The sequence below is a fragment of the Helicoverpa zea genome, chromosome 4 (genome assembly GCF_022581195.2).
Source record: "Helicoverpa zea isolate HzStark_Cry1AcR chromosome 4, ilHelZeax1.1, whole genome shotgun sequence".
Lineage (NCBI taxonomy): Eukaryota > Metazoa > Arthropoda > Insecta > Lepidoptera > Noctuidae > Helicoverpa > Helicoverpa zea.
In genome coordinates, this window is record NC_061455.1 from 9,261,629 (window position 1) to 9,289,396 (window position 27,768).

General features: G+C 42.3%; 1 protein-coding gene across 2 annotated transcripts in view; it reads right to left on the bottom strand.

Moving 5' to 3' along the window:
• LOC124629781 (tyrosine-protein phosphatase 10D) overlaps positions 1-27,768 on the bottom strand; it is a 61,743-nt gene that overhangs the window by 12,468 nt on the left and 21,507 nt on the right. For both annotated transcript variants that reach the window (XM_047163320.1, XM_047163321.1), the window contains exons 4-13: positions 26,152-26,329; positions 5,547-5,650; positions 5,196-5,467; positions 4,917-5,116; positions 4,088-4,185; positions 2,616-2,936; positions 2,237-2,542; positions 1,490-1,604; positions 454-732; positions 295-374 (exon numbers count right to left, since the gene is read on the bottom strand). In XM_047163320.1, coding sequence (XP_047019276.1) covers positions 295-374; positions 454-732; positions 1,490-1,604; positions 2,237-2,542; positions 2,616-2,936; positions 4,088-4,185; positions 4,917-5,116; positions 5,196-5,467; positions 5,547-5,650; positions 26,152-26,329 — 1,953 coding nt within the window. The remainder of the gene's footprint in view (positions 1-294; positions 375-453; positions 733-1,489; positions 1,605-2,236; positions 2,543-2,615; positions 2,937-4,087; positions 4,186-4,916; positions 5,117-5,195; positions 5,468-5,546; positions 5,651-26,151; positions 26,330-27,768) is intronic.

A 27,768-nucleotide genomic window follows, 5' to 3' on the forward strand; every position in this document is an offset into this window, starting at 1 on the left:
CCATCTTCTAATTCAAATATGGACGGCGGACGAGACCAAAACGATTTACGAGTGAACTAATGAGGGATTCGGATACCTTGGAATTGAGAGTTCTGTCGAAGAGTTTTCGTTTTACAATCAATCAGCGGGTTTTAAAGAAGGCATAACTAGTAACGTTCCTCGTTCCCAGAACATCCGCATTTTGGCGACGCTACTTTTTGAGGGGATTTTCCGCTTATTTATGACATCTCCGCTCTTAATGTTGTTCTCCACGGCGGCGGCAAAAAGTCGTGTCATAGCAAGAGTGAGACTCACGAGCGTGGTGGTGAGCGTGTCGTTGTCGTCGCCGCTGTCCTTCTGGTTCACGATCGTCATCTCCGACTGGATGAGAGGACCTGCCACACAATCAATACGAGTTGGAAAAGTGCATCGGGGCGTTCTCGGAGCAGAAGGGCCTCGTGCGGCGATACTGACGCGTGCGTGTCTCCATGGTGAACAGGTCGCTGGTGAGGTTGTAGGAGTGCGCGGCGATGGCCAGCGTGTAGCCGCGGCCCGGCTCCAGCCCCGCCAGCGCCGCGCGGACGGTCCGCGCGGCGGCGGGCGCGGACAGGTTGCGCGCGCCGGCCGCACCGCCCGCCTCGGTGGGCCACCAGCGCAGCGAGTACCACTCCACGCGCCCGCCCGGCACGGGCCACTCCAGCGTCATGTTGCGCGTGTCTACCAGCTGCTCCACGTTGCTCACCGGGTTGGGCCCTGCGTCGCGACATACCGTTACTTATCGCTGTCTCCCTACTCTACTCTATTTTCGCTATGGTACGTCTGACGTTTCGTTCCTTAGGCTATGAAATGGCATGAATTAAAAAAAGGAGACTATCAAAACTGGACCTTTATTGCAAAGTAATTTGAACAGCAATGTGATATACCTTATTTGAAAGCTTATTTTTTATGCTACTCGATTGCAATTAAATGTGATATTTTCAGCCGACGGTTTATGTAAAAGACTGAAAAATTGGTCAGTAAAACAAAATGCACTTTTTTCATTTAATCGTTTATTCTTTCAACTTCCTATTAAGTTGGAACGGCTTCTGAAGTGCGTATCGCACGTTTTCCACATTCATAATCGGCAGCGGATGAAGTGTAAATCTGGAAGGTGTCCACTCTATTTGGATTGATGGACGCATCGTCAATGCCTACCTTTATCTGAATATTTAAAGTTGGAACACTAAGTAGCTGTATATATATACATATTAGTACTGTTACTGCCTTTTTATCGTCCCACTGCTGGGCACAGGCCTCCTCTCACATGGAGAAGGATAGCACATAAGACATATTAGTAACTCGATTGAAAATAAGCCGACATTTATAATAAATAGTAGCCCGTACTTCCTTTCATATGTAACTAAATAAAACTAATAGGTAATTTCTTGTTTGATTTTTATTTGAAGCGCATAAAACTGACATCGAAATGTTGTAAAGAATACTTGTTAGAATGTGCAGAGTCGCTACATACGGACGGTGTGCTCCTCGTGCAGCGGGTGGTCGCTCTCGACGCTGTCGCCGTCCGCGTCCTCGCTGAGCGTGTCCAGCCGGATGATGTAGTGCTCGCCGTGCGTCATGTTGCTGATCTGCGCACACACGAGCCCACATCATCGTCTGCCCACCTAAATACCCCTTGATAACACTACTTGTTGAACTTTCTGCTTTCTGACTACCCATAACGATTGCCAAGATGATCAAATCATAGCCGGGACCTATAGTCTATCGTGCTTTTCGAAACACTGAAGAACTCGTCACGACCCATCCATGGACGAACAGCGTCGAGCGCTGTTTAATTTTTAACCCCCGACGCAAAAACGACGGGGTGTTATAAGTTTGACGTGTATGTCTGTCTGTCTGTCTTTTCTTCACGCCTAAACTACTGAATCGATTTGTGTGAAATTTGGTACAGATATAGTTTGAAACTTGAGAAAGGACATAGGATAGTTTTTATTACAAAAAAATATAAAAATAAAATTTATTCCGGACATATAGCGCCACCTATTGGTCAAACCAAAAATCTACCGGAAGTTACTATTCCACGCGAAAGAAGTCGCGGGCAAAAGCTAGTTTTATTATATGTATAGATAACAAACGAAATGTTCGATACCAAAACATTGTTGTATGAAAAATTTTCTAATAATGTAGTATATCCAAACTTTATTTTTTTCTTGTGTTCTTCATGAAAAAGTATCGTGTATCTGTCCTCGCGATAGGTTACCTCAGCGGAGGAGGCGCTGGGCGGCAGCGGGTCGAGCGCCAGCCAGCGCGGGTCGGCGCGCGTGCGGTAGCGCAGCACGAAGCCGCCCAGCGCCGACGCCGCCCGCGCCGGCCCCGCCCACTCCACCGTCACGCTGTTGGACGTCACGCGCTCCACGCGCAGCCACAGCGCAGGCAGCGGCCGCACCGGCTTCAGCAGCGAGTGCCGCTCGCTCACCAGCCCGTAGCTCACGGCCGCCACCTGGATCTCGTACACGGCGCCCGGGAACAGGTCCTCCAGCGTCGCGCTCGTCTCCGTCGTCTCCAACTGCGAGCGAGTGCCGCGTGAGTACAGAGGCCGATTAGAATCGATCGCTAGCGCTAGAGGAGGCGAGACGCACGGTTCGGAAGTCGTCGGCGGCGGCGGGCGCGGGCTGGCGGCGGCGGTAGCGCAGCTCGTAGGCGTCCTGGCGCGAGGTGACGTCGGAGCGCCAGGCCAGGCGCAGGCGGCGCGGCTCGGCGCGCGCGGGCAGCAGCACGGGCGCCAGCGGCCGCGTGGCCAGCGCGGCGGCGCGCGGCGCGGAGGACACGCCGCGCGACACGGCGCTGACGAGCACGGAGTAGTTGCGGCCCGGCAGCAGCGCGCGCAGCTGCACGCGCGGCTCGCTCGTGCTCAGCGCGCTGCTGTCGTCGCGCGTCGGGCCCGCCTCGTGGTACGACACCTATGCGTAGCTACTCTTTCATGTGTATGACCTCCGAAATGTTCCAGATGGTTATTTATTATGATCGTTATTTGATTTAATGGCAGTCGGTTAATTAATGCGATAGTAAAACTTGGACGGTGATAAAAAAACAATTGATCGGTTATTTTATTACAAAATGTCAATTCTTAAAATAATTGTTCAGTCCAATAAACGAATGAGCAGTCAAAATGAAGGAACGAGCAGTTCTATAAATAGTTCGGCAGATTATAGGAAGCAGTAGAACCCGAAATCGACACCTTACTTATAGCCATTTTATACGATACAAAACGAATATTTACATTTTAATATCCCAAATATACTTACAATTTTTTTTTATTAAATATAAAAAACTGTAAAATTTAATAATAAAATAGCTTTGAAAATTGTTGTGGATTTCGCAATCGAGTGGTTTTTATTTAAACTTATAACTATGTACTGTTTTCTTATTTTATTTTACCACTTCATTATTTATACAATTGCTAATAATGAGATTTCTTACCGCCTGATTCTGATTTACTACTGCCCGCACGTTCAGTCATTTTTACCGCTCAATTATTTATTCACTGATCCATTTCATTAAATTGTATTACTTACTCATTTTAGTTTTTGTAATTGAGCAATTTTTAACTTTCAAAAACTGCTATTTACAAATGCCTCATAAAATCAAATGGCAAATAAAAATCATGTTCCAACCGAGTCCCTTAAGGTTTTTTACCTATAAATAGTTTTTTTGTAGTAAACCAATCTGTCAAAGATTGATTTTGATGTAGTCTTGTTTGATTGGTGATTTTATTTTGAAAATAATGGGCGAGTTCTACATATATGTATAGGGCTTGTGAGGGCGGGAGCTAGTGAATTTTCACCCGCATTTTTGCGCGCTACTTTCTTAAGAGTTTTGAGTTTAGTCGGCCAAGGCGGCTGTTCTCTCCAAGGTGATCAACATTGAAGTGCAAGCGCATTGCGCGGACACAGTTATAGGCTATTACCGCACTGCTTAAGCCCGATGGGACAGCTATCTGGCACGACTGGAAAGATATCGCGATCAGAACCTACATTTAAGTGCAGTTCGATGCACGATATTAGGAATCTGTGATGTTTTACAATGAGAACAGAGAGATAGATAGCGTCACCTTGTACTCGTCCTGCGTGCTGCCGGGCGCGGGCGACCACCACACGTCGGCGCCCTCGGCCGCCAGCCGCCACGCCAGCCCGCGCACTGCCAGCGGCTCTGCGGACAGCGGGTTAGAGATGGGTAACTCAGGAGTGATAGATAAAAAAGATATGTATCTTTCCGTTCTTATCACTCACTCTTTGTATCAGTTCAAATCCGAATGTATCAGTGTATCTTTAACAACTCATTCAATCCGTCGTCCGTTTGTATCTGTGTTGCACTCGCACACACAGCGTTGAGCGGCTGGCGTCACGGTTTCTCATCGGAAAGTCCAGACATCTCTTTCGCACTTCCCTACTTAGAATGTTCTGTCTCACTTTCTCGATACCGAGAATAAGTGTTTGACCATTATTTTTATTTATTTATTCGATTTACACGGCTTTAACAGCCAATTACATAAATCGTAAACTTAAATTTAAAATGAAAAATAGAAACTTAAAAATAAAAAAAAATAAACTTAAAAATATTATAAACTGATATACGAATCTATCTATCCTAAACGAATCTATCACTCTTAGTTCGTACTGATTTAGTGATACATTGGATTGAATTGAACGAAGCGAGTCACTCTGAGCAACAGTACAATGTCACTGACGGATTAGAAAGGATATAGAGATACAAAAGAGTGATACATATCTCAGTGATCAAAAGATACATATCAATCTTTTCTTTTCAATGATACGTTTTTCCCATGTCTACAGCGGGTGACAGCGGGTGAGCGAGAGGCGCGGGGAGCGGGAGGCGGAGGGTGCGGGGGCCGCGGGGGGCGCGGGGGGCGCGGCACTTACTGAGCGTGAGGTCGCACGTGGCGGGCCACGACGTCACCTTGCCGGACATGGTCTTCACGGTGACGGTGTAGGGCGCGCCCGGCTCCAGCCCGTCGAACGAGCAGGCGGGCGTGTCGTTGCGCGCGCGCACCACCGGCGCCAGGCGCCGCCCGCCGCTGGCGCCCAGCCCGCTCACCGACACCTGGTACTTCTCGAACTCGCTGGCGACACAACACGCACGTCACAGCACTGTCGCATCGTGGTCACGACGGAAGTCATTAGTGGCGGTCGCGCGAGTACCTCTCCTCGAGCGGGGGCAGCCAGGTGACCCTGAAGGAGGTCTCCTTGAGGTCGGCGAGGGGCACGGTGACGTTGCGCGGGCGCAGGGGCACGGTGCGGTACTGCGCGGTGGTGGGCGCGGAGATCTCGGGCTCCGACACGGTTTGCACGGAGATGTTATAGGCGCGGCCCGGCACCAGTCCCTTGAAGGCGGCCTGCGCCGGGCCCGGCGGCTCGCCCTCCTTCTCCACGTAGAGCTCCGAGTCCCGCGCGTCCGGCGGCACGATCGACACCTGTGCGACAGACACCATACAACATGTATATCGCAAGGAGCCATGGTCCATGGTCGAGTATGTGGCGGCGAGCGGTTACCTTGTAATGCGTGTAGGCGCCGGGCGGGTAGGGCGGCTGCCACAGCACCAGCAGCGTGGTCTCGTTGCGGAACCACACGATGAACTTGCCCGGCGTGTTGGGCTCTGCGGGGAGGCGCACGTCACAACACAGACACCACACGACACACCACTACATCGAGCCGACGGCCCGCCGAGCGACTCGCACACTGTGCGCGTGCCTGTCTGCTATTCTTACTGTGCGAGCCTCACGTAACCCACACAAGAAGATGTCAGAATGTCAGGGAGAATAGCTACGGGAAGTGTGCTTGTCAATAATATACGTCAGTACGAGCTAAATGCCTTTAATGCACTGTCATAACATAACTAATACATATAGGAATTAGGTCGGTTTCGTAATTCGACCCGACAATGACAAAAAATACTTAATGCTAAATTATGTATTTTAAATAATGGCTTGCACATATTGCCAACAACAACAAAGGACTATGCATATGAAAAAATACAATAAAAATAAAACATGTAAAAAGAGATTATATAAGTAAATCATAACGTTTCTAAATAGACAGTTGTATGAAATTGTAAATAGTCCACTACGGTTTTGGTAAGGCATCAAACTTAATTGTCCTGTTTAATGCAGGGGACGTGGCCCTGTCCACACTGAATCTTGAATCACTGATTTCGCGAGATATTGACATAGTAGTGTGTCGCGCACTCACACCACTTTCACTCACTGCATCACTCACAACACTATCACGACTCCGACTGCGTTTCAAGTCGGAACCTTGGGCTCGCTGTTGTTGCTGCTGCTGCGCCCTGTTGACATGCCGTCTTGTCAGCCATTTTTTCCCGAGTCGGAATATGGTATAAGCCATAAGAACCAGTACCACCAGGATCAACGTTGAATAGATAATTGTGTAATGCGCAGTATCACTCATCGCATCAATTTGTTGCAAGTTTTGATTTTTCAAGTCTTCTAGTTGCTGTTTTATAGATTTATACATGTCATTATGATTTTCCGTCTGATACTCTAGAGGAATCTGTACAAAAGAAGAATTGATGATATCATTCATCGGAGACATGGATCGTGCTTTAGGAATCTCAATATGTGGTTGCAGAAATAGTCTATTGCTATAATCATGCTCCGCTTGTATGGTAAATGTGTCTCCTTTAACCATGCAACCTTGACCTATATCCATCAAGCCACTGCCCTGCAATTGTTTTGTATTAAGACCAGCTGGACACAAAATGCGAACTTTGCATTCCCGGCAACATGAGTATAGCCACGCGCCGGGCGATTGTAATTTAATCCAGTTATCGGTACATTGTCTGAGCTTCGTCCGACAAAAGGTGTCATTATTATTGTTGTATAAACTCATTGTACATATTGACTTGTCAAAGTGGACATTAATCATGGGAATACTTTCGTAGCATATCAACTTCTCATTCTGATATCTCTGACATGTTTTTATGTCGTTTTCCGTCATTGGTATAATCACATCTTTTTTCATGTTCACTGCAATGTAGGGAGTTATGGGAATGTTGTAAATGGTTTTGTCACTAATTATTACTGGCAAAGATATAATTTTACTAAGTTCGAATTGATTCGGACTAAGTAGTGGAATTCTAATTTCTGTAATTAGAAAAGCTTTTGTTACTTTGGCACGCATTTGTATCAATTGATATAATTCTCTTCCAATAGTAGTGGGTACTATCAGTTCACCCTGTAGTCGTCCCGAGATGAGATTGAGCTGATTTTGTAATTCATTCGGCGATATTAGGTGTATGTCAATTCGCCCTTGGTGGATGTTTGTAATAGTGTCAACTAACGTTTCTTGAACTCTTCTTAAGTTGGACAATATAACATCGACAGACACCGCCGTTGTTAAGGTAGAAAAAGCTTGCATTTGGTGATTTGTTACCTGACGCACTTCGTTAAGAGCCGCTGTCATATTCTTTAGGTGTTTGTTAATGTACTGGAAGTGACTGTTCATTATATCTTCATTGCGTTTCAGGATGTTATTTTCGGCCTCCAAAATCGATGTTTGATTTCGTATCATATTCAATAAATGCCCTTCATTATTTTTAATTGAAGTTATATCGCTTTCGTATTTTTCTGCAAACTTGTCATCTAGAACACCGAATAAAGAGTTAGCGATATTTCCTATGCCATTTATTAGTCCTCTTTTCACCCGTGGCGGACTCTTAGCTTGCAATAATTCATTGTAATAGTTAATTTCATTTAATTCGTGTTCAAACTGTGAAATTATTGGTTTAAACATCACTTCGTCCTTACTTAAATCTTTAAAATGATTAACATAATTTTGAATGTCAGCCATGTTCTGCCAATATTTTGTCATATTGTAGTAAACGACCATCTTCCATTGATCTTGGACGATTCTCATGTCAGCGATTTTGTCAAAATAAAGCGTGTTTGTATTGGTAAACATAGTGATATTAAAGCTTTGTTGCATAGAAGGAACTATCAGCGTCAGGAGCAAGGTTAACATAGCTACGAAATACGAGCGACTTGTTTGTTTTCTATTCCTATTGCTACGATGGGATCTTTCAGTAGGCGTGTTGTCATTTTTCTCTTCTTCATGTTTCCGACTGACGTCGCTATCTTCTGGGCACACGGGTAAGGGTGTTAGTTTTATAATAGGTCGTTTTAAGTATCCGTTCTTGGTTTTTAATGTCACTACACGAACACATCCATCTTTTCCTGGATGTACTTCCGTTATCTTCCCCATTGCCCATTTCGACGGTGGCATATTCTCTTCGTTAACCAAGACAATGTCATTCACTTGTACGTTTGGTTTACCGTGATGCCATTTACTGCGAGTTTGCAAACGGTGTAGGTATTCTTTAGACCATTTGTTCCAAAATGATATATGCATTTTTTGCACTAACTGCCAACGAGTATGTGGGTGATGAGGTTCTTCCGGATCTTCTAGAGGCGTTGATAGCAATGGACCCCCTACCAGAAAATGACCAGGTGTCAAAACCTTTTCTTCCATATTCTCTGTCAAAGCATACAGTGGTCTTGAATTGACGCAAGCTTCTATTTGTGTTAACAACGTGTAAAACTCATCAAATGTCAATTTTTGTTCTCCGATAACGCGTTTAAGATGGTGTTTGACACTTTTTACCGCGGCCTCCCAAAGACCCCCGGCACTTGGCCATGCCGGCGCATTGAAATGCCAAGTGACACCCATACTGCTAATGTCATCTAAGAAATCGGTGTTAATGCTGTCCAAAGCCTCCTTATACTGTTTGCTTAGAATTTTTGCTGCACCAACAAAATTGGTACCATTGTCAGAATAAACATGTTTAGGTACTCCACGGCGTCCACACATTCGTTTAAAAGCAGCTAAAAATGATGCACTGCTCAAATCAGTCACTAACTCTAAATGCATAGCTTTTGTAGAGAAGCAGACAAATACGGCTATGTAGCCTTTTAAGGTTTTTATGCCCCTGCCTTTACTTGCTTTTATATCCACAAATCCCGTGAAATCCACGCCGGTGTGTGTAAATGGGCGTGATGGTGTCACTCTGGGCTCTGGAAGGTTACCCATGATTTGCTGTGGACTTCGCGGATTATGTCGCATGCATTGGACACATTGACGAATTCTTTTCTTGACAGTTCTGTTTCCAGATATAATCCAATAATGGTAGCGTGTATACGCTAGCGTAAGAGTGGCACCCCCATGAAGAGTTCCTTTGTGAGCCTCCTCAATGATGAGGCGTGTCAAATGAGAGTCTTTTGGCAATATAATGGGATATTTTCTGTCATATGTCAAGTTAGAATGTTTCAATCTCCCACCGACTCTCAAAATCCCATCTTTATCTAAAAACGGATTTAATGTCAACAGCGAACTTTTGGATGAAACAGGTTTATTCTTCATAACATTATTTATAGTCTCGCTAAAGTGTTGTGCTTGGACTGCTTTAATTATTCTTTGTAAAGCTGATTTCATTTCATTTGCAGTTAAGTAATTATTTAATGCAAAGTTATTTCGTCGCGCGCGCTGTATGAAACGTGATATCCAACAAATAATCCTCACGACTCGTGTCACGTTACTGTGTTTATTTAATATTTCAATTATAATAGACGGTGTAATTATTTGTGTTACACATGATGATCTGGCGTTTTTGATCTCTAAATTGGGAGGTTCAATTATTGGTAGTTCTGCATTGATATCATTCTTGAGCCACGAAGGTCCATTCCACCACAACTTGTTGTCCAATAGTTGCGAGGGATTTAAGCCCCTGGTAGCGCAATCTGCTGCATTTTCCTCCGACTTCACGTGCCTCCATCGTGACGCAGGTATTATGTCAACAATTTCACGTACCCGATTCGCAACAAAAGTTTTCCACCTTGACTGGTCGCCTTGAAGCCACCCCAGTACCACCATGGAATCTGTCCATCCGAAAATCTCTGCTATCACGTTTTCTGGCAATGATGTTTTTATCTTATTTATTAGTTTTGTCAGTAGAACGGCAGCGCAAAGTTCTAAACGCGGTAGAGTAGCAGGCTTTTTGGCGGGCGCGAGTTTTGTTTTTGCAGCCAATAATGTCATTAAAATTTGACCATTCTCATCGTTTGTTTTAGTGTAAACCGCACATGCCATAGCCTTCTCCGAAGCGTCAGAAAATCCGTGCAACTGAATAGGTTTTTCAGTATTTCCTATCCATCTAGGTATGTCAAATTGCTCTATATTCCTTAAATCGTCCCGGATCTTGATCCATTCTTGTTTGATGTCCTCAGGAATTGGATCATCCCATGTAGTCCCTGTATACCACAGCTTTTGAAATAAGATTTTTGTTTTTATTGTAATAGGTGCTAACCAACCTAATGGATCAAATAACTTAGACATATCCGATAGCATCATGCGTTTTGTGTATTTGTCAGCTGTCTTATAATTTATTTTATTCTCAAATGTAAAGGAGTCCGACGTTGGTTCCCACTTAAGTCCAAGAGTTTTTCGACGGACGGACGACGGATCTTTCTTAAAATTTGTATTCTCCCGTTCAAGGCTCTTGATGATCGACTGTTGGTTGTTGAAAATGGCTTCCATGTTGCCTATGAGGAAAAATAATGAAACAGTCTTACTTGAGTGCAGCTGTCGTCACCTCTGGTCTCGGACGAACACGCCAGGCTCTGCTCTGTCACGGTGCAATGTCAAAAACTGTAGAAACTAGTGGAAACTTTTCTCCCTGTCAGGTATCACGTACTAGTCACGTGGAGAGATGCTCGTTGTACCGTATATATATGTATGTCACGAATTTGTCAAATGTTTGTCACTGTAACTAGCTGTTCTGCCAAAATGTCCAGAAAATGTCACTTTTCTTGTATTATATTATTGCACTAATGTCACTTTATTAGAATGTCAAGTATACACTCATTTGCCGCGTGGCGTTCCGCTATGCAAAAATGAGCAATGTACTATAGTTCACTGTCACTGGTAACCTGACCCTAAACCAATCGAACTACGCGACGGAAGGTCCAGGACCGCGCGAAGGACCAAACTGTGCGAGCCTCACGTAACCCACACAAGAAGATGTCAGAATGTCAGGGAGAATAGCTACGGGAAGTGTGCTTGTCAATAATATACGTCAGTACGAGCTAAATGCCTTTAATGCACTGTCATAACATAACTAATACATATAGGAATTAGGTCGGTTTCGTAATTCGACCCGACAATGACAAAAAATACTTAATGCTAAATTATGTATTTTAAATAATGGCTTGCACACTTACATTTATAAGTCTTTAGCCCGCGACAAGTATGCAAGTCGCTCGGCATTCCACGTTACTGACAAATAACAATAAAAAAAAACAGATTATAGGCATGATGACCGAAAATTATCTATTATCGTCTGTCTTTTAGATGACCCTAAAATAATGGACAAGTATTTTTCATTTTCTGTCACTAACAAAAAACAACGAAGATATAACGTTAAAATTTTGTGTTACGTCACGTCTGAGTACAAATTTCTAACAGGCGTGACGTCACGAGTCTCCAGTCTCCACTCACAATCTTTGTTGTGTTATATCTAAAAAAATATGTATTTAATGTTTTGTTAAAATAAAAACATACTTATGTGTCTAATATGTTTAGCCAGCCTAAAATGCGGACTAATTAGGATCATTATTTTTTTACGCTGTCATCTTGCCTATTCTGAGAAATGGAAATGAAGAAATTCTAAGACGAATCAAAACATTGACAAATGGAAACTACGTCTATTCAATAATTATTAAAATGTCTCCAATTGTGTAATAATGTTAGACTGCAAGATATGAATTAAATAGTGAAACTCGTAGGTACTATATGATGCTTTAGTTAGAAATCACCATCTCCAAAAAGGGAGTACCTACAATTTTTTAAAAAAAAACGAGGCTTAAATCCCGACGTGCGAGAGCAACTTTGTGTTCTAGACTTCGATTCAGTGTCCGATAATAATCTATGTACAATCTACAAGAAGGTACCTATATGCTTTGTTTCACCCTGGAAACAAAAAATATTTTAAAAGTTTTATTCTGATTATTGTTTAATTAAAGACATCTTTTTCTTTAGATATAATTTTGTAATGAAAATCATTAATATTATTCTTTTACAAGAAAGACTGTGTGCTTGTGTTTGATTGTATCTTCTTAAAGGCGCGGCTCCACCGCGGTGCACGGAGAGGCTACGCACGTGTATTAAGCTTCGCTTTGTAAGAAAATGTATGTGGTTGTGTCCACTGCAACCCACGGAGAGGCTACGCATGAACTGACGTCATTGATACACGCGTGGCTTGCTCGAATAGGCGGTTACATAGCTCAACACTGTCAACGTGCGTCTACGTTTCCACTGGAGTACACGAATAAGGCCGATGACTATGTACAGCTCGGTTATCGCAGAGCAGTTGTTGTAAGCGGTTACGTAGCTCAACGCTATCAGCGTGGGTCTACCCGTGCGCCATATTTTAGCTGCGTGTATTAATTTGTTTGACAACGTGGCTCTTCGTTCCCACCGCAGTACACGAATATGATCCACGACTTTGTAAAGAGTGGCACGGCGCACGCAGAGGCTACGCACGTGCTACTGCAATCCAAGGACAGTAAGATGTTTATAGTCGAGGGTCATATTCGCGTACTCCAGTGGAAACGTAGACCCACGTCGACAGCGCTGAGCTATGTAACCGCTATTCGAGCAAGCTACGCTTGTATTAATGACGTCAATTCATGCATAGCCTCTCCGTGCGTAAAACTGCAATTTTTCGGCCTACTTTGAATAGAGCTTTTTGATTTGATTTGTGTACATAATATGATTGGTGGATGAAACGCATATAGAGTAACGTAGCACATCTATGGACCGTGCTAGAAAAGCAGCCAACTGCGGGCAACTAGATACACGTTCACATGTAGGTACTGCAACTATACGGGTAATCTTATAAAAGCGCATAAACACTTCTGCTAGTCAGCAAGGTGTGTATGTGTAACTCTAATTATTCTGTCCAGTTCCAGATGGGCCTCAGTCATCGCCTTTTAATTAACGAAATTCCCCGTTTTAAACTATTAAGTGGTTTTACCTTGCTAGACCGGTTATTTGTGTGCCTAAATTATTTATTTGTGAATTTTTTTGTCATCGCCACGATATTCAAGGAGGAAAATTATATATTTTTCTAAGAAGTCGTCTTATAATAGGTAGGTAACTATTTCCTCATATGGGGGAATACCCAAATTAACTTTTTTCTTTCTAAATCTATCTTATGCACACGGAGGCATTCCACTTAGTGTTTAATTTTGATTTAACTTTAACATGAAAGTGTGAACGTTTATGAACGTACGTGTGAACGAATGGCGGATACAAAAAAAAAATGTGCCAACAGTTGAGTGGCAGGATGCCTGCGAACAATGACGCTGATGCCGGCATCATGTGCGCACCACTCGCTGCCGCCACGTGCTCGACTGTACCGTCACGTAGGGTAAATACGCCAAATGTCGGCCTCCCCCCAAACTTCGGCCGTCTGTACATTTTCAGCTTGCATTCATTCAAAAGGTAATTAAGTGTTAGTTTTGCTCCCCGAATTGCAACCTTGGTTTATACTCTATACGTACAAATCGTTACTATCCGATTCTGTCACTTACTCTTCTCATACTGAGCGTCAGTAGCGATTGCGCCGTTGAAACATCAAATTCGTACGTAAAGTAGTAGCTTACTCGAAGTGAATACTCACATTTTGGGGATTGATATTAGAACGATAAAACATTTATTTATTTTTGTTTTAAGCTTGATTATCACTAATGGGTTATTTTTACTATATTTTAAGATAGTTTTTTCAGCGTTTTGCGTATATTTTTCAAGGAAAAATAGGAGGCCGCCATTAGGACAACAGTTTTGACTTAAAACCGGAGTCTCGGCCGTGGCCGACTTAAAGCAAATGCAGTCTATTTTATAAATTCCTATTGTACTAATTCCGTTGGCTTAACAAGAGAATTTGCAAAGCTTATAGGCAAATAGATCTATTTTACGTTTAATAGCCAAATAACGGCCGGGGTGATATTAGTTGAATCTCGAGAAATAAGGTACAAGAAATAGGGGCCGACATTAGAATCGTAAATAATCGTAATGTCGACCAGCCTCGAACTCAAGCGCCACTATACAGGCTGATGAAAAAATACTTTTATATTTTTTCATTTTCTCAGAATGAAATAATTTATTTATTATAATTCATTATATCGTATAGGAGTTAAGTTTAAATGTAGGAGTTGACAGTATTGTAGGCATGTTTATGGTAGCTTTATAGTTTGATACTTGCTATCCATTAAACCGTTCTTATTAGCTTAAAAAATATAAATGGTTGGTCGTGAATACGACTTTTTTTGTTTAGGGGAAACAAAAAAATATTTTACTATAAATTAAACAAATACAATTACAAATGTATACTTAGTATTATATTATAATTCTGCTAAAATAAATCATGTTAATAATATTTGTCACTGCCTTAATTTAAAACAGCCTATACCCGGCCGACATTTGGAAAAAAACGCGACCGACCTTGGGCCGTGAATGGCCGACTTTAGGGTTTTTCTGTTCTCGACGCATCTAAGCCTTATTATTTTTTTCTTTTCGTAGAAATATCAATCTTATGCCTATAAACATGACATAGATTAATCAAACTATCCAAAACCGCATCAAAAACTATCTTTCGTTGGAAACTGACGGTGCTATAGCGAACCGCAAGCAGAAAATCGCTAAGGGGGCCGACATTTGGCGTATTTACCCTACATAACCTACTGTCAGTCTCACTACTTGCTCAACCTGACCACTATGTATAACTAACATAAACATTTCGTTTTGTTTGTGTTGTAAAACTCACTCACTCAGTTGTGAAAAACAGTATCACGTCTTAGCTATCGGTTTATTGTTTTTATTCTAACGATTTCTAGTTCTGCATTACACTTATTAGTAAACATGGCCTTTTTCAAAAGAAAATATTGTAATCATCTGATCCTTAGAGTCTTCTATCACAGATGATTCTACTCACACCGAAAGAGTGGCGTAGAGCAGCGAAGCGGGAGCCCCGCGACTTCTCGAGCAACGTTTACGGAACTCGCCCGAATACCGGCGGCGCCGCGGGCGTCCGCGCGATTTACCTCAGTAACACGCGATATCATATGACACTGAAACTGCGCCCCGCTTCGCTGAGCTTCGATGCTCTTTTGGTGTAAGTTGACCATAATCAATTTCTGTGTGTTCTACATATATACATGAACTCCCACCTACCACACATATGTATTTATCAGCACGATGACAATAACAAGACAAGTGCGACAAAATGATAAGCATGACAAGCCAACGCCACATCACACACGAATCTCAAGCGAATGGGTTGCAGCTGTCAGTCGGGGAGGTGTGCCAGCGAGCGAGTGCGCCGCATCCCCGTGCGCAACTCACCCGTGTCCTGAGGCTGCCGCCGCACAAACACAAGCAAATCATTAGCTGTCAATCGCATACACGCACCTGCACGAGCTCGACCTATGCATCTCCGCACGTACAGTCGACAGCGCTGAACGATACTGCTGCCGTGTCAGAGCCAACCACGGACTATGACGAAAAGATGAGCGGAGATGCCATAATGCAGGTAGGTCAGGTGCCTTTTTCTACGTCAAATACGTACGGTGGGCATGACCACGATCAGTTATGATTGAACTAACCAGGGGCCCGATTCTGCTAAGTTTGCTAAGTAATAATGTCAAGAATGAAAAGAAATTGAATGGCAATAGCAATTTTAGCCTTAGCGACCATTCTGCTACTAATATAAGACCATTCGAATGCCAATGACGTTCGATTGTTTGCGATTGGTCTGCCATTTGGTTCTGGATACTGCTTGAGTATGTCTTGATATGTCTGCTTGTTGCTAAGTACGTAAGTGCTATACGGTAGTTTGCTCTACAATCATATTGCAATCGTAAATAATTTGCAGACAATATAATTCATTATTGAATCGCAGAAACGGATAAAAACGTTTATTTACAAGAAAAAATGGCGTAATGCCACATATACACATCAAGTAAAGTTTGCGATCACTTCGAAAAACTGAAATCTTTTTTGTTACTGTAGATTATATTATGATTTTTTTTCTTTTTTAGATTCGCTATTTAAAAATAAAGAATTAGAGCATAAAACAATGACCCCGTTCAATAGGCATGATGACAAATTTTTAAATTCCTTTGTATGATGTAGGTATACGTCTATTTAATATGAAAAATTATTAATTTTAAGAAAATGTGAAGTTTTTTTATCAAATAATTGCATTTTTCTCTGTCCACTTTGAATCCGGCGCGAAAACGCTTGTCAGTGTCATGTCGTCACTTGTGACGTCACGACTGAAATTACAAGACGCAAGTAAACAACGCTCGTGCAATAATTTAGTTAAGTTATAAGTTTTTTGTGTTATTAAATATGAATTCGAAAGTGCATAGGTGTTGTGGGGTCCCCCAGTGTAAGAACACATCCAAAACAACTCCTGATAAGTTATTTGTGTACGTTCCTCACAATAAAAAAATACGAAACAAGTGGCTTAAACTTGCAAGGCGAGATTCAAAAGCAATATTGCCCAGGGTACAACTTTATTTTTGTGAAGATCACTTTGATGTAAGTTATTACATAGTTCTCTAGATTCTAACATAGAAGTTTTTTTAATTAAACTGATACACTTACATGAAAGTTTTTTTTAATTAAACTAGTATACTTACATGGAAGTTTTAACATTTCTAAATTCAGCTGAACAAAAATCTTTATTTGATGCCAAAAACTCTCCCAGCATTATGATATCAATTCTAGGCAAATTAGCGCTGTTTGCCTTGATAAATCCGGGCTCCATAACTCGTGTTATACACAATTAATTAAATAAAAACAAAGATCGCAGTGGAAGTTCACAATAACGAAATGTGACGTTCGCGCGCTTTCGCGCGAGTTGTTTTGAGAAATGACGTCACGAGCTCTGATTGGTGTTCAAGATATCATGGCGGATTGCCTTATTTCGTAATTTTATTTTATAAAAATACATATTAATCACATTATTAATAAAGAAAACAATACGCGTTTTATATTCCAAGCTTCAAGTTTAATTTAATAAATATATTATTTTAATGATTTTTGATTACTGTCATCATGCCTATTGTTTAAGGGGCAAAAAGGCTTTTTCAGTCCTAGCTTACACTCATTCGAAATCTGATTTAGTAATTATAAGCGATTCAAGATATTTTTCGCGGAATGTTGTGATTGAAAAAATGCCAAGAGGATTAACAGAGGTTTTACGAGCTAGAATAGTAACTTTGAGTGAAGAAGGATACACCACGAGAGTAAAAAGCACGCAGACTTGCTATATCCGAGTTATGCCCAATTCGTCATTTTAGTGATTTGGCATCCATAAAAAACGTGTCCCGATTTGTCATTCGATAAAATATTTTATTTTGCTTAGTCTCAATTCGTCATCCGTACTTTATTTTGTAAAAAGTACTGTCAACAAGAAAAGCTTTACAATATTGTAATGTTTTTTTTATTTATGTTGGTTATGTTTTTTTCCGAATATGGCAAGACGCTATTAATAAAATCGCGATTCCAACGGCGTCACACAACGCACGGCCAAAACCAAAATACCAGGATCGCATAAATCAGATGAGTAATATACCAATCAACGAGTGTCCATGGAACTGCCCACCATGTACTAGGACCGCATAACTTACAGGAGTATAGCAGTCAAGAGTATCACGATTTTACGATATATAAAATCAGGTAATAAAACAGAAGCCTTTTGTTATCTAGAAAGAGACAAAATATAGAAGAAGGGGCAAAGTATGGTCCAGTTTCTATTGTTTTGTGTAAGTAACTATTTACTATTATCGGTATTAGCAAAAAAACATTTGGTGTAAATGCATTATTAGTAGGTTGTTGAGTTAGTAAAAATGAATGTTTGCATGTGTATTACATGTAGTATTTTAAATAAATAAATAAATAGTAAGAACAAGAAGTTTAAGAAGATAATTGAACTGAAACGTTCTGTTTATACGAACAAGGTACAATAAAAAAAAAAAACTGCAGTATGAGCAACACAACTGCTGACTATATTCAAATTATTTTTGTTAATTAAAGAAGATGGATCAAAATTGCCCCACGTCCTATAACAATGTGACGTATCTCAAAAAAAAGATAAAAATGTTTAAAAAAATATGGCATACTCTCTAATTTATTTTTTTTACACTTTCATACGAAAAAAATGCTTTAAAAATTGTTCAGGCGCTGTTATGAAAACATCGTTCATAGGACTATTTATGGACTATTTTATTAAATTATTTTTTTGTTTGATAGGGTATACCTCACAGGTCGTTCCATAATCATCAGGTCAGGATCTGATGATGGAAACCCTGAGAAATTCAGGGCAACTATTGAAAGTTGTAGGCATGCGCAGGATAAAAACTTGACTATAAGGTGTGTCTTATAACACTATGCAACAGTAAAGATTTGGAGCTGACCTGATGATGGAGACGAAAGAAGGCCGAGGGAACTCGACAACCGAATATGTAAACTACCTCGTGTTGGGGCTCATATTATTCGTATTGATAAGAACTTCCCACCCATGCGGATAGTGACAACTGTGCTTGTCACTGAAAAGCCAAAAATAAAAACAAAAACTTTTTACAATAAAAAAAACTCCCAAAAACACTGAAAAGCAAAACAAACTATTCTTAGGAGCATCGGCCTAGAAGTCGGTGGGGAAATAAACTTAGGTACATCCATTAGACACCGACTTCTGAGGTAGTGTACATATTTTGGTGTCGAGTTCCCTCGACCTTCTCGGATCTCCATCGTCGGGTCAGCTCCAAACCTTCACTGTTGCAAAGGTCTATTCAATGCAAGTAATATGAGCCCAAACACGAGGTAGTTTACATATTCAGTTGTCGAGTTCCCTCGACCTTCTTTCGTCTCCATCATCAGGTCAGCTCCAAATCTTTACTGTTGCATAGTGTTATAAGACACACCTTATAGTCAAGTTTTTATCCTGCGCATGCCTACAACTTTCAATAGTTGCCCTGAATTTCTCAGGGTTTCCATCATCAGATCCTGACCTGATGATTATGGGACGACCTGTGAGGTATACCCTATCAAACAAAAAAATAATTTAATAAAATAGTCCATAAATAGTCCTATGAACGATGTTTTCATAACAGCGCCTGAACAATTTTTAAAGCATTTTTTTCGTATGAAGGTGTAAAAAAAATAAATTAGAGAGTATGCCATATTTTTTTTAACATTTTTATCTATTTTTTGAGATATGTCACATTGTTATAGGACGTGGGGCAATTTTGTATGGATTGTGATCCGTCTTCTTTGATATTTATTTTCTTGTTTGTGAATATTTTTATGTAAACAATCTCTTTGCTAGTTATGGGCTCCTGGTACTTTTGTTACCGGTACAAAAAGTATCGAGTCACATTTTTGGGTTTATAAAATGCCCATATTGTCTTCACCTGTGTTTTAATGTAAATTTTATTATTTTATTATATTTATATGAGAGCTATTAAAACCTTTACCTACATCGAAGTTTTTTATTTAAAATTTCTTCTAACACTTTAATTTCTGACGGTACTCTGCTACGTGAAATTTTATGCGGGTGACGAAACGAAACTCAAAATTTAAATATTAAATTATTTATTTTGCTCGAATGACCAATTGGGATTTGGTGTATGGAAAAAATAGTTGGTGAGCAATCGGTACTAATGACAAATTGGGAATAACTCCTATTAGCCCGGTCAAAATAGACATTTGAAATAACAAAAATTCCCACAGAGCTAATTTTTGGTGGAGAGCTAGATTTGATCATTATAAATAAAATACTAAAAGTCCCCATCGATCCCATGTGTGCGTCAAAAGTTATTCGAGGGCAAATGTCAAAATTTTAGGTTTTTTTTATTTTTTTTCGAAAACGGTAAGTTTTATCAAAAAAAGACGTCAGACCAAAATTGTAGATCTTTAAATTTTCTACAAAAATTGCATTAACAGTTTTCTCCTAAATCTTACCATTCCTGAGATATTGCGCTTTAAAGTATATTCCATACATGACATGCACACATTTCCACGCCAGCTATGAGGTAGTGTACTCGGCGCGTTTTTTTTACCGTAGTTTCTCCTGTAGGCCTACTCCACTAACTGTCATGACAATTTTAGGATAGTTTAAGGGAATAATTGCCGTCAAGTTCTAATATGATGTCATTATTGATATTATCTATTGGGTTAACTATTATTGAGATTGTTTTAGATTTATCAGATTCATACAAAAACTCGTGGTGGCCTAGTGGGTAAAGAACCAACCTCTCGAGTATGAGTGGGTTCGATTCCATGTCAGACAAGTACCAATGCAACTTTTCTAAGTTTGTATGTACTTTCTAAGTATATTTTGGACACCAACGACTGTTTCTGATGGCACGTTAAACTGTAGGTTCTGGATGTCATTGAACATCCTTGGCAGTCGTAATGGGTAGTTAGAAGCCAGTAAGTCTGACACCAGTCTAACCAAGCGGTATTGGGTTGCCCGGGTAACTGGGTTGAGGGGGTCAGATAGGGCAGTCGCTCCTTGTAAAGGACTGGTACTTAGCTACATCCGGTTAAACTAGAAGCCGGCTCCAACATAGTTGGGAAAAGGGCTCGGAGGATGATTTGATACTACAATCTTTTTTGCAATTGCAAAAAATTATGTCAGGAGTTTTCCTGGAGCAGGTGGGAGTAAAGTTTTAATAGGTTCCAGATATTATGTATCAATTTCCAACCCCAGTCTTCTGGATAAAAATGGAAATGTCGAAGTTAAATAAGCGTGCGATAATTTTCTACAATTTTAAAAGCGGATTGTCGCGAATTCAGCGCTTTAAAAAAAAAATTTCTGTGTTTAGTGATGCAGAACCATGCTTTAGGACTGCAGTACGCTGATATTTAGGATTTAAAAGTGGGCAATCTAGCCTTAGGGTGCTTACATAAAGAAACAGGTTGCCGGTACAGACAAACCTGTACGGGTAGGTACCGATCAGTGCAGGTATAATATTCTAAAGAAACAGGTAAACAGGTAACCTGTTTCTTTATAACTGAGTCAATAGGATTGTATTGAAATATTATATGATAGGTTTGTCTGTACCGGCAACCTGTTTCTTTATGTAAGCACCCTTAGAGACAAGCCACGTGAAGGTAGTTCAAAACCCGATATGACCCAAGATAATATCGAGGCTATGCGGCAGTTAATTGTCGCAGACCAACATGTAACATACCGTGACATAGATCCGTGGGCATAACGATTGTTTTACATTCCACAAAATTAAGCAGTCTTCATGGTAAACGTTTCAGCACACCTGAAAAAGCTGTTGACTCATAAAAATCGGCCAATTTGACTACCCCCACTTTAGAATGGAATAAATGTTTCAAGCACTGGGTTTAATGCGTGCAAAAGTGCATTAAATATCGCGGAGAATTCTTTGAAAAACAATAAATGGTATTAACCTATTAGATTGCCTGTACTTATTTCAAACGATACAACTTAAAGGCAGCCCTCGTATGTACGTGGCTTATATGTGCATATCATGTACGTACAGTGTGACTCTTTGAATCGCGATATCTCAGGAATGGTAAGATTTAGGAGAAAACTGTTGATGGCATTTTTGTAGAAAATTTAAAAATCTACAATTTTGGTCTGATGTCTTTTTTTGATAAAACTTACCGTTTTCGAAAAAAAATCAAAAAACCTAAAATTTTGACATTTGACCTCGAATAACTTTCGACGCACACATGGGATCGATGGGGACTTTTAGTATTTTATTTATAATGATCAAATCTAGCTCTCCACCAAAAATCAGCTCTGTGGAAATTTTTGTTATTTGACCACTACTTTTATGTCTATTTTGACCGGGCTATATATCCCAATCCTGTGTCGTGGCTACGTTGCAGAGGTATCACGGAATGGGGAATTTAGCTGACCGATTCCGCAGCGGTCGCCCAACTGTTTTGACAGCTGCTCAAAAGCGCTATATTAGATTGCTGGCAGCCCGTGATCCAACAATCAATGCCACTAAAATAAAAGCAGAAGTCAGGACAGGACCGCCTCTGGGCTTGAAGTTAGCACGCAGACCGTTCGCAATTGCTTGCACCAGCTGGCTGGATTACGAGCACGGAGGTCTTGGCGAGCTCCGCTCAATTCCCGGCATCGTCAACAACGAAGATTGCAGTGGGCTAGACTTCGGCAAAATGAAGCAGGTGAGGACGAAAACATTTGGCAAAACTGCCTGTTCGTTGACGAATCTCGAATGCATCCCCGGCAAGCGCAACAATGGGTGAGTGAGACAATAGCACGGTGACATTGTCCCAGTGCGTCTCTCATCATCATTCATCATCAGCCTATCGCAGTCCACTGCTGGACATAGGCCTCTCCAAGTGCACGCCACTGAGATCTATTTTCGGCTTCTCGCATCCAGCTCCTGCCAGCCGTCTTGCGCAAGTCATCACTCCACCGTGCCTGAGGACGTCCTACACTACGTTTGCCGAGGCGTGGTCTCCACTCTAGAACTCGTTTACCCCAACGGTTATCAGTTCTTCGGCTAATATGGCCAGCCCACTGCCACTTCAGCTTGCTGATTCGGTAGGCTATGTCGACGACCTTGGTTCTCTGACGGATTACCTCATTTCTGATGCGATCCCTCAGAGAAACGCCGAGCATAGCTCTTTCCATAGCCCGCTGAGCGACTTTGAACTTGTGGACCAGCCGTACCGTCAGTGTCCACGTTTCGGCTCCGTAAGTCATGACAGGTAGGACGCACTGATTGAAGACTTTTGTCTTTAGGCACTGTGGGATCGACGATGTTAGGACTCGACGTAGCTTCCCAAATGCAGCCCAACCCAACTGAATTCTCCTATTCACCTCGTCCTCAAAGTTGTTTCTACCTAACTGCAATGTCTGCCCGAGGTATACATATTTCCGAACAACTTCGAGAACGGCGCCGTGTATCGCAATCGGTTCCGGTAGAACATGTTCATTGAACATGGCCTTGGTTTTGTCCAAGTTCATCCGTAGGCCGATGCGTAGAGAAGATTCAGCCAGGTCGTTCAGCATCTGTTGTAGGTCCTGCAGCGTTTCCGCCATGATGACGATATCGTCAGCAAATCTCAAGTGAGAGATGTGTTCGCCATTGATGTTGATGCCGCGTCCTTTCCAGTTCAGCGTCTTGAACATATCCTCCATTGCATTAGTGAACAGTTTCGGGGAAATAACATCCCCTTGTCTCACTCCTCGATGCAACGGTATGGGCCTTGTTTGCTGATTCTGTACTTGGACGGACATTGTAGCGGCTTCGTAGAGACATCTCATCACTTGGATGTATCGCCAATCTACTTGACAACGCTGCAGGGACTCCAGAACAGACCAGATTTCAACCGAGTCAAAGGCCTTCTCATAGTCCACAAATGCTAGACACAGGGGCTGATTATACTCTTCGGTCTTCTGTATAATCTGCCGCACTGTGTGGATGTGGTCTATGGTGCCGTATCCGCTCCGAAACCCAGCCTGCTCCGGTGGTTGGAATTCGTCGAGTCTTCGCGCAAGTCGGTTCGTGATCACTCTTGAGAACAGCTTATATACGTGGCTTAGGAGGGAAATGGGTCGATAGTTTTTCAACTGGGTTTTGTCTCCCTTTTTGAAGAACAGGACGACAACACTCCTACTCCACGCCTCTGGAGTTCTCCCTTCAAACAGGACGGCATTAAAAAGCTTCTGGAGCTCCCCCAGTACGGGCTTACCTCCTGCTTTTAAAAGCTCTGTTGTAATGCCATCCTCGCCAGGGGCTTTTCCATTTTTGAGCTGTCTCAGAGCGATCTCGATTTCGCCACTGCTGACTTCTGGCAGGTCTTTGGTGAAATGGCGTGTTAATGTGGCTCTAGAATCCTCATTTCCGGGATCAGGTCGAGATGCATGCGATGCGTATAACCGGCCATAGAAATTTTCCACTTCCGAAAGGACTGCCGGCACCGAAGAAACGACTTCTCCACTTGTTGTGGTCAGCTTCGTCAAGTGGCTTCTTCCAAGAGATTGTACGAACACCTTTGACCCCCGATTCAGCTCAATTGCTCTTTCAATGGCAAGAGTATTGGAGCACCGGAGGTCGCGTCGTACGTGCTTGTTGATCTCTTGGTTTAGAGCCCGCTTAGCTGACGAAGTGACAGGCGGGTTTTCACGTCGTTTCTTCATAAGCCCTAATGTCTCTTCCGAAAGCTTTGATTTCTTGCCCTTACGCTGCATGTTACAGAATCGCGAACCTTCCTCCCTGAGGATCCGAACCACATATTCATGGTTCTGGTTAACGTCTGTTGTGGTTTCCACGGCGGCAAATCGGTTCTCCAGATTTGACTGGAACGTTTCAGATCCTGTCATGGTTTGGAGCAGTGTTGGTCGGAGCCTGGCCTTCATCAGACGGAAACGTTCGGCCTTGAAGTTGATATTCAGAGAGCCTCGGACAAGTCGGTGATCGCTCCCGGTATTAAACCTATTGATCACGGAGACGTCTCTGAATATGTGCTTCTTGTTCGTCATGATGAAGTCAATCTCATTTTTAGTCATAGTGCCGGGGCTTTGCCACGTCCACTTCCTTTGGGGCTGCTTTTTGAAAAAGGAGTTCATCAAAAAGAGCCCCTCGCGTTCGAGGAAGTTGACGAGCATTTGCCCCCTATGATTCCTGCTTCCAAATCCATGGGATCCTACTGCCGATTCGCCGCAAATCTGTACTCCCACTTTAGCGTTAAAGTCCCCCATGACAACGGTGTAATGGGTCTTTGTAGTGAAGTGAAGGGCCCTTGATATATCATCAAACATATCCTCCACTTCATCGTCTGAATGTGTCGAGGTCGGTGCGTACACTTGCACTACCTTGAGGCTATACCTGTCGGTGAGCTTTATGATAAGGTACGCTACCCTGTTCGACACACTAGACACCTCCACAACGTTATCAGCTAGGGACTTATTTACCAGAAACCCAACGCCACCTTGGGATTGTTGGACCTAATCTTCCCAAGTTCCACCTCGAGTTGCGCCAGATGCGAGTCAAGCCGCAGCGTGCGGCCGTTGTACGTCGCAAGAGTAAGTTGTGTTTGGTGGCCTCCCGTAACCCGGAGATTCTGCGTCTCTGCCGACCTTCAAATGTCGCGCGGCGTGTACTTCCTACACGCAAGGACCAGTAGACAGGTCATCCCGGCTCGGCGTCACGTTAACATTGTTTGGGCGTATTGCGAGCACGCATGATTAGCGTCGCGATACGCCCGCCGGCTGGAATTTTCTGCGCGGCTGGGTGCGCCTCACAAGCGAACCGAACGCCGAATGTAAGCACGCTTCCACCTGTGTCGACTAGTTGTCGGCTAATTCAGAGGCCGCTCTTAACGTTCACGTCAGCACACTTATTTGCAAAATTGCATGGAATGATGACAGATCTGTTTAATTCTAGCGTTACTAAGGTTACTTCCGCCAGATGACGTCATGTAATTTGTTGTAGTAATCGTATCGTGCAGAGTCGAGCAGAGGTCTATACCTACATGTCTTGGCATTTACGTGCTAAAGTCCGAAGAGTGGCTACTCCTGGCTGAAGTGCGGCCACAGGCGGCTAGACTTAGTCGTATCCTCACGACTTTTATTAGAAACTAGTGCTACATCTTGGCTGGGTGTGCAATTGTACATGCGGAGCTAAGAGTTCGAATAGGTTCCCAAGCGGGTCTTATGGCAGGCCACGTTGTTGTACACTTATGATCCAATTCTTAACTGTGACAACGTAACTACTTAAAGCGGACACGTTTTATGAACTACATATTATCAAAGGTGGTGATGGCCATTATTGCAATGTGATTAATGCGGTATCAGGTCCGCAGCTCCGAGGCTCACGTGCCGGCCGGACACGTAAATGTCAAGGCAACATGACGGCATATTCTAGTCACTGCGACTCGCAATAGCCCGGACCGATGGTTTATGCTTTCGACTATTTCTAAACGTATGATTCATCGAATAGGAACTAGTGAATAGAGCATATGATTAGATGAATGTAATGTGTGTGTGTTGGAACTCACTGGTGGTGAAGTTGCGCGAGGCGTAGGCGGCGCTCTCCTTGTCGTGCAGCAGCGTGAAGGCGTGCAGCTGGTAGGTGGCGCCGGGCGACAGGTCGCGCAGCGTGTGGCTCCAGTTGCCCGCGCCCTCCACCGACACGTTGCGCGCGCCGCCCTCCGCGCGCTCCGTCAGCGGGATCACCTGCGCACAACACCGACTACCCGCTTGTGCCCGCATTCGCATTCATTTTTAACCGACTTCCCAAAAAGGATTTACCCAGAAAGGTTCTTAATTCGTCGAAATCTTTTTATTTTTTTAATGTAGGTACGTTAATCGATTCAAATTCAAATCGATTACTCAAAGACGCCTGGATAGATTAGCTAAGTATTTTTTTGTTTGATAGGGTATGCTTCCCCGATGGTCTCATAGTTGTCAGGTCAGGATCTGATGATGGAAACCCTGAGAAATCGAGGGCAACTTCCGAAAATTGTAGGCATGCACAGGGTAAAAACTTGACACTCAGAAGTATGTCTGATAGAGAAAACTATACAACAGTGAAGGTTTAGACCTGATCTGATGATGGAGACGAGAAAAGGTCGAGGGAACTCGGCAACGGTATACATGCATATAAATGTATTTTATATTATACACAGTCCAACAAACTTAAAATACTGGCTAATAATGAAAAAAATAAAATCATGTTCGTCTCCACTCAATACTTTGTCCTAGCCGACCACTTCGGTCGTAAAATTTTATTGCCTTAAGTACAGTGCGTTGTAATAACGACTTTAAACAATTCGCGTAAAGTTGAACTTGCAATAACATATGCTTGTACCTATAGTCGTGGTGGCCTAGTGGGTAAAGAACCAACCTCTCTAGTGTGAGGGTGTGGGTTCGATTACAGGTCAGGCAAGTACCAATGCAACTTTTATAAGTTTGTATGTACTTTCTAAGTATATCTTGGACACCAATGGCTCATAACATCTTGAGGAAACCTGGAATATAAAGTCTGAAATCACCAACCCGCATTGAGCAAGCGTGGTGATTAATGCTCAATCCTTCTCCGTGTGAGAGGCCTATGGCCAGTAGTGGGACGATAAAAAGGCTGTAACAGTATGCTTGTACCTTATAGAAAGAGACGGAATTAGTATTATGAGACACTTTCTAGCGTTACTTTTATTCGAGACTGCATCTTAGGTTATTGAATATCAATGAGTTTCCTACTCTGTTTTTACATTGCGCAAGGCGCTTTAAAATCCATATTAAAATCTGATCAGTTCATCGGTTGTAGTGGTATTGGTCATGACAATTGTTAACATGAAAACCAGAAATTCCCAAAGCCTTTTAAGGGCTGGATGCGCCTCTACACGAAATAAAATGTAAAGTATTTTTTTTTTTTTACAATTCAAGAACAAATTTGCATGCTACATTATTTTAGCTAAACATGTGATCAAATTGGACTACTGTAACACCTTTTATACCATGTTTTTAGGCAAATAAATATTCTTATTCTTACATAATACCCAAACTCGAGGGCGGCAAATTTACTCCTGCCCCGGGCGGCGGACAGTCACGCTACGCCACTGGGCCTTCTTTTTTCGTTTTTGTATTTTTAGAAGTCAGTTTTATTTAACCTACCG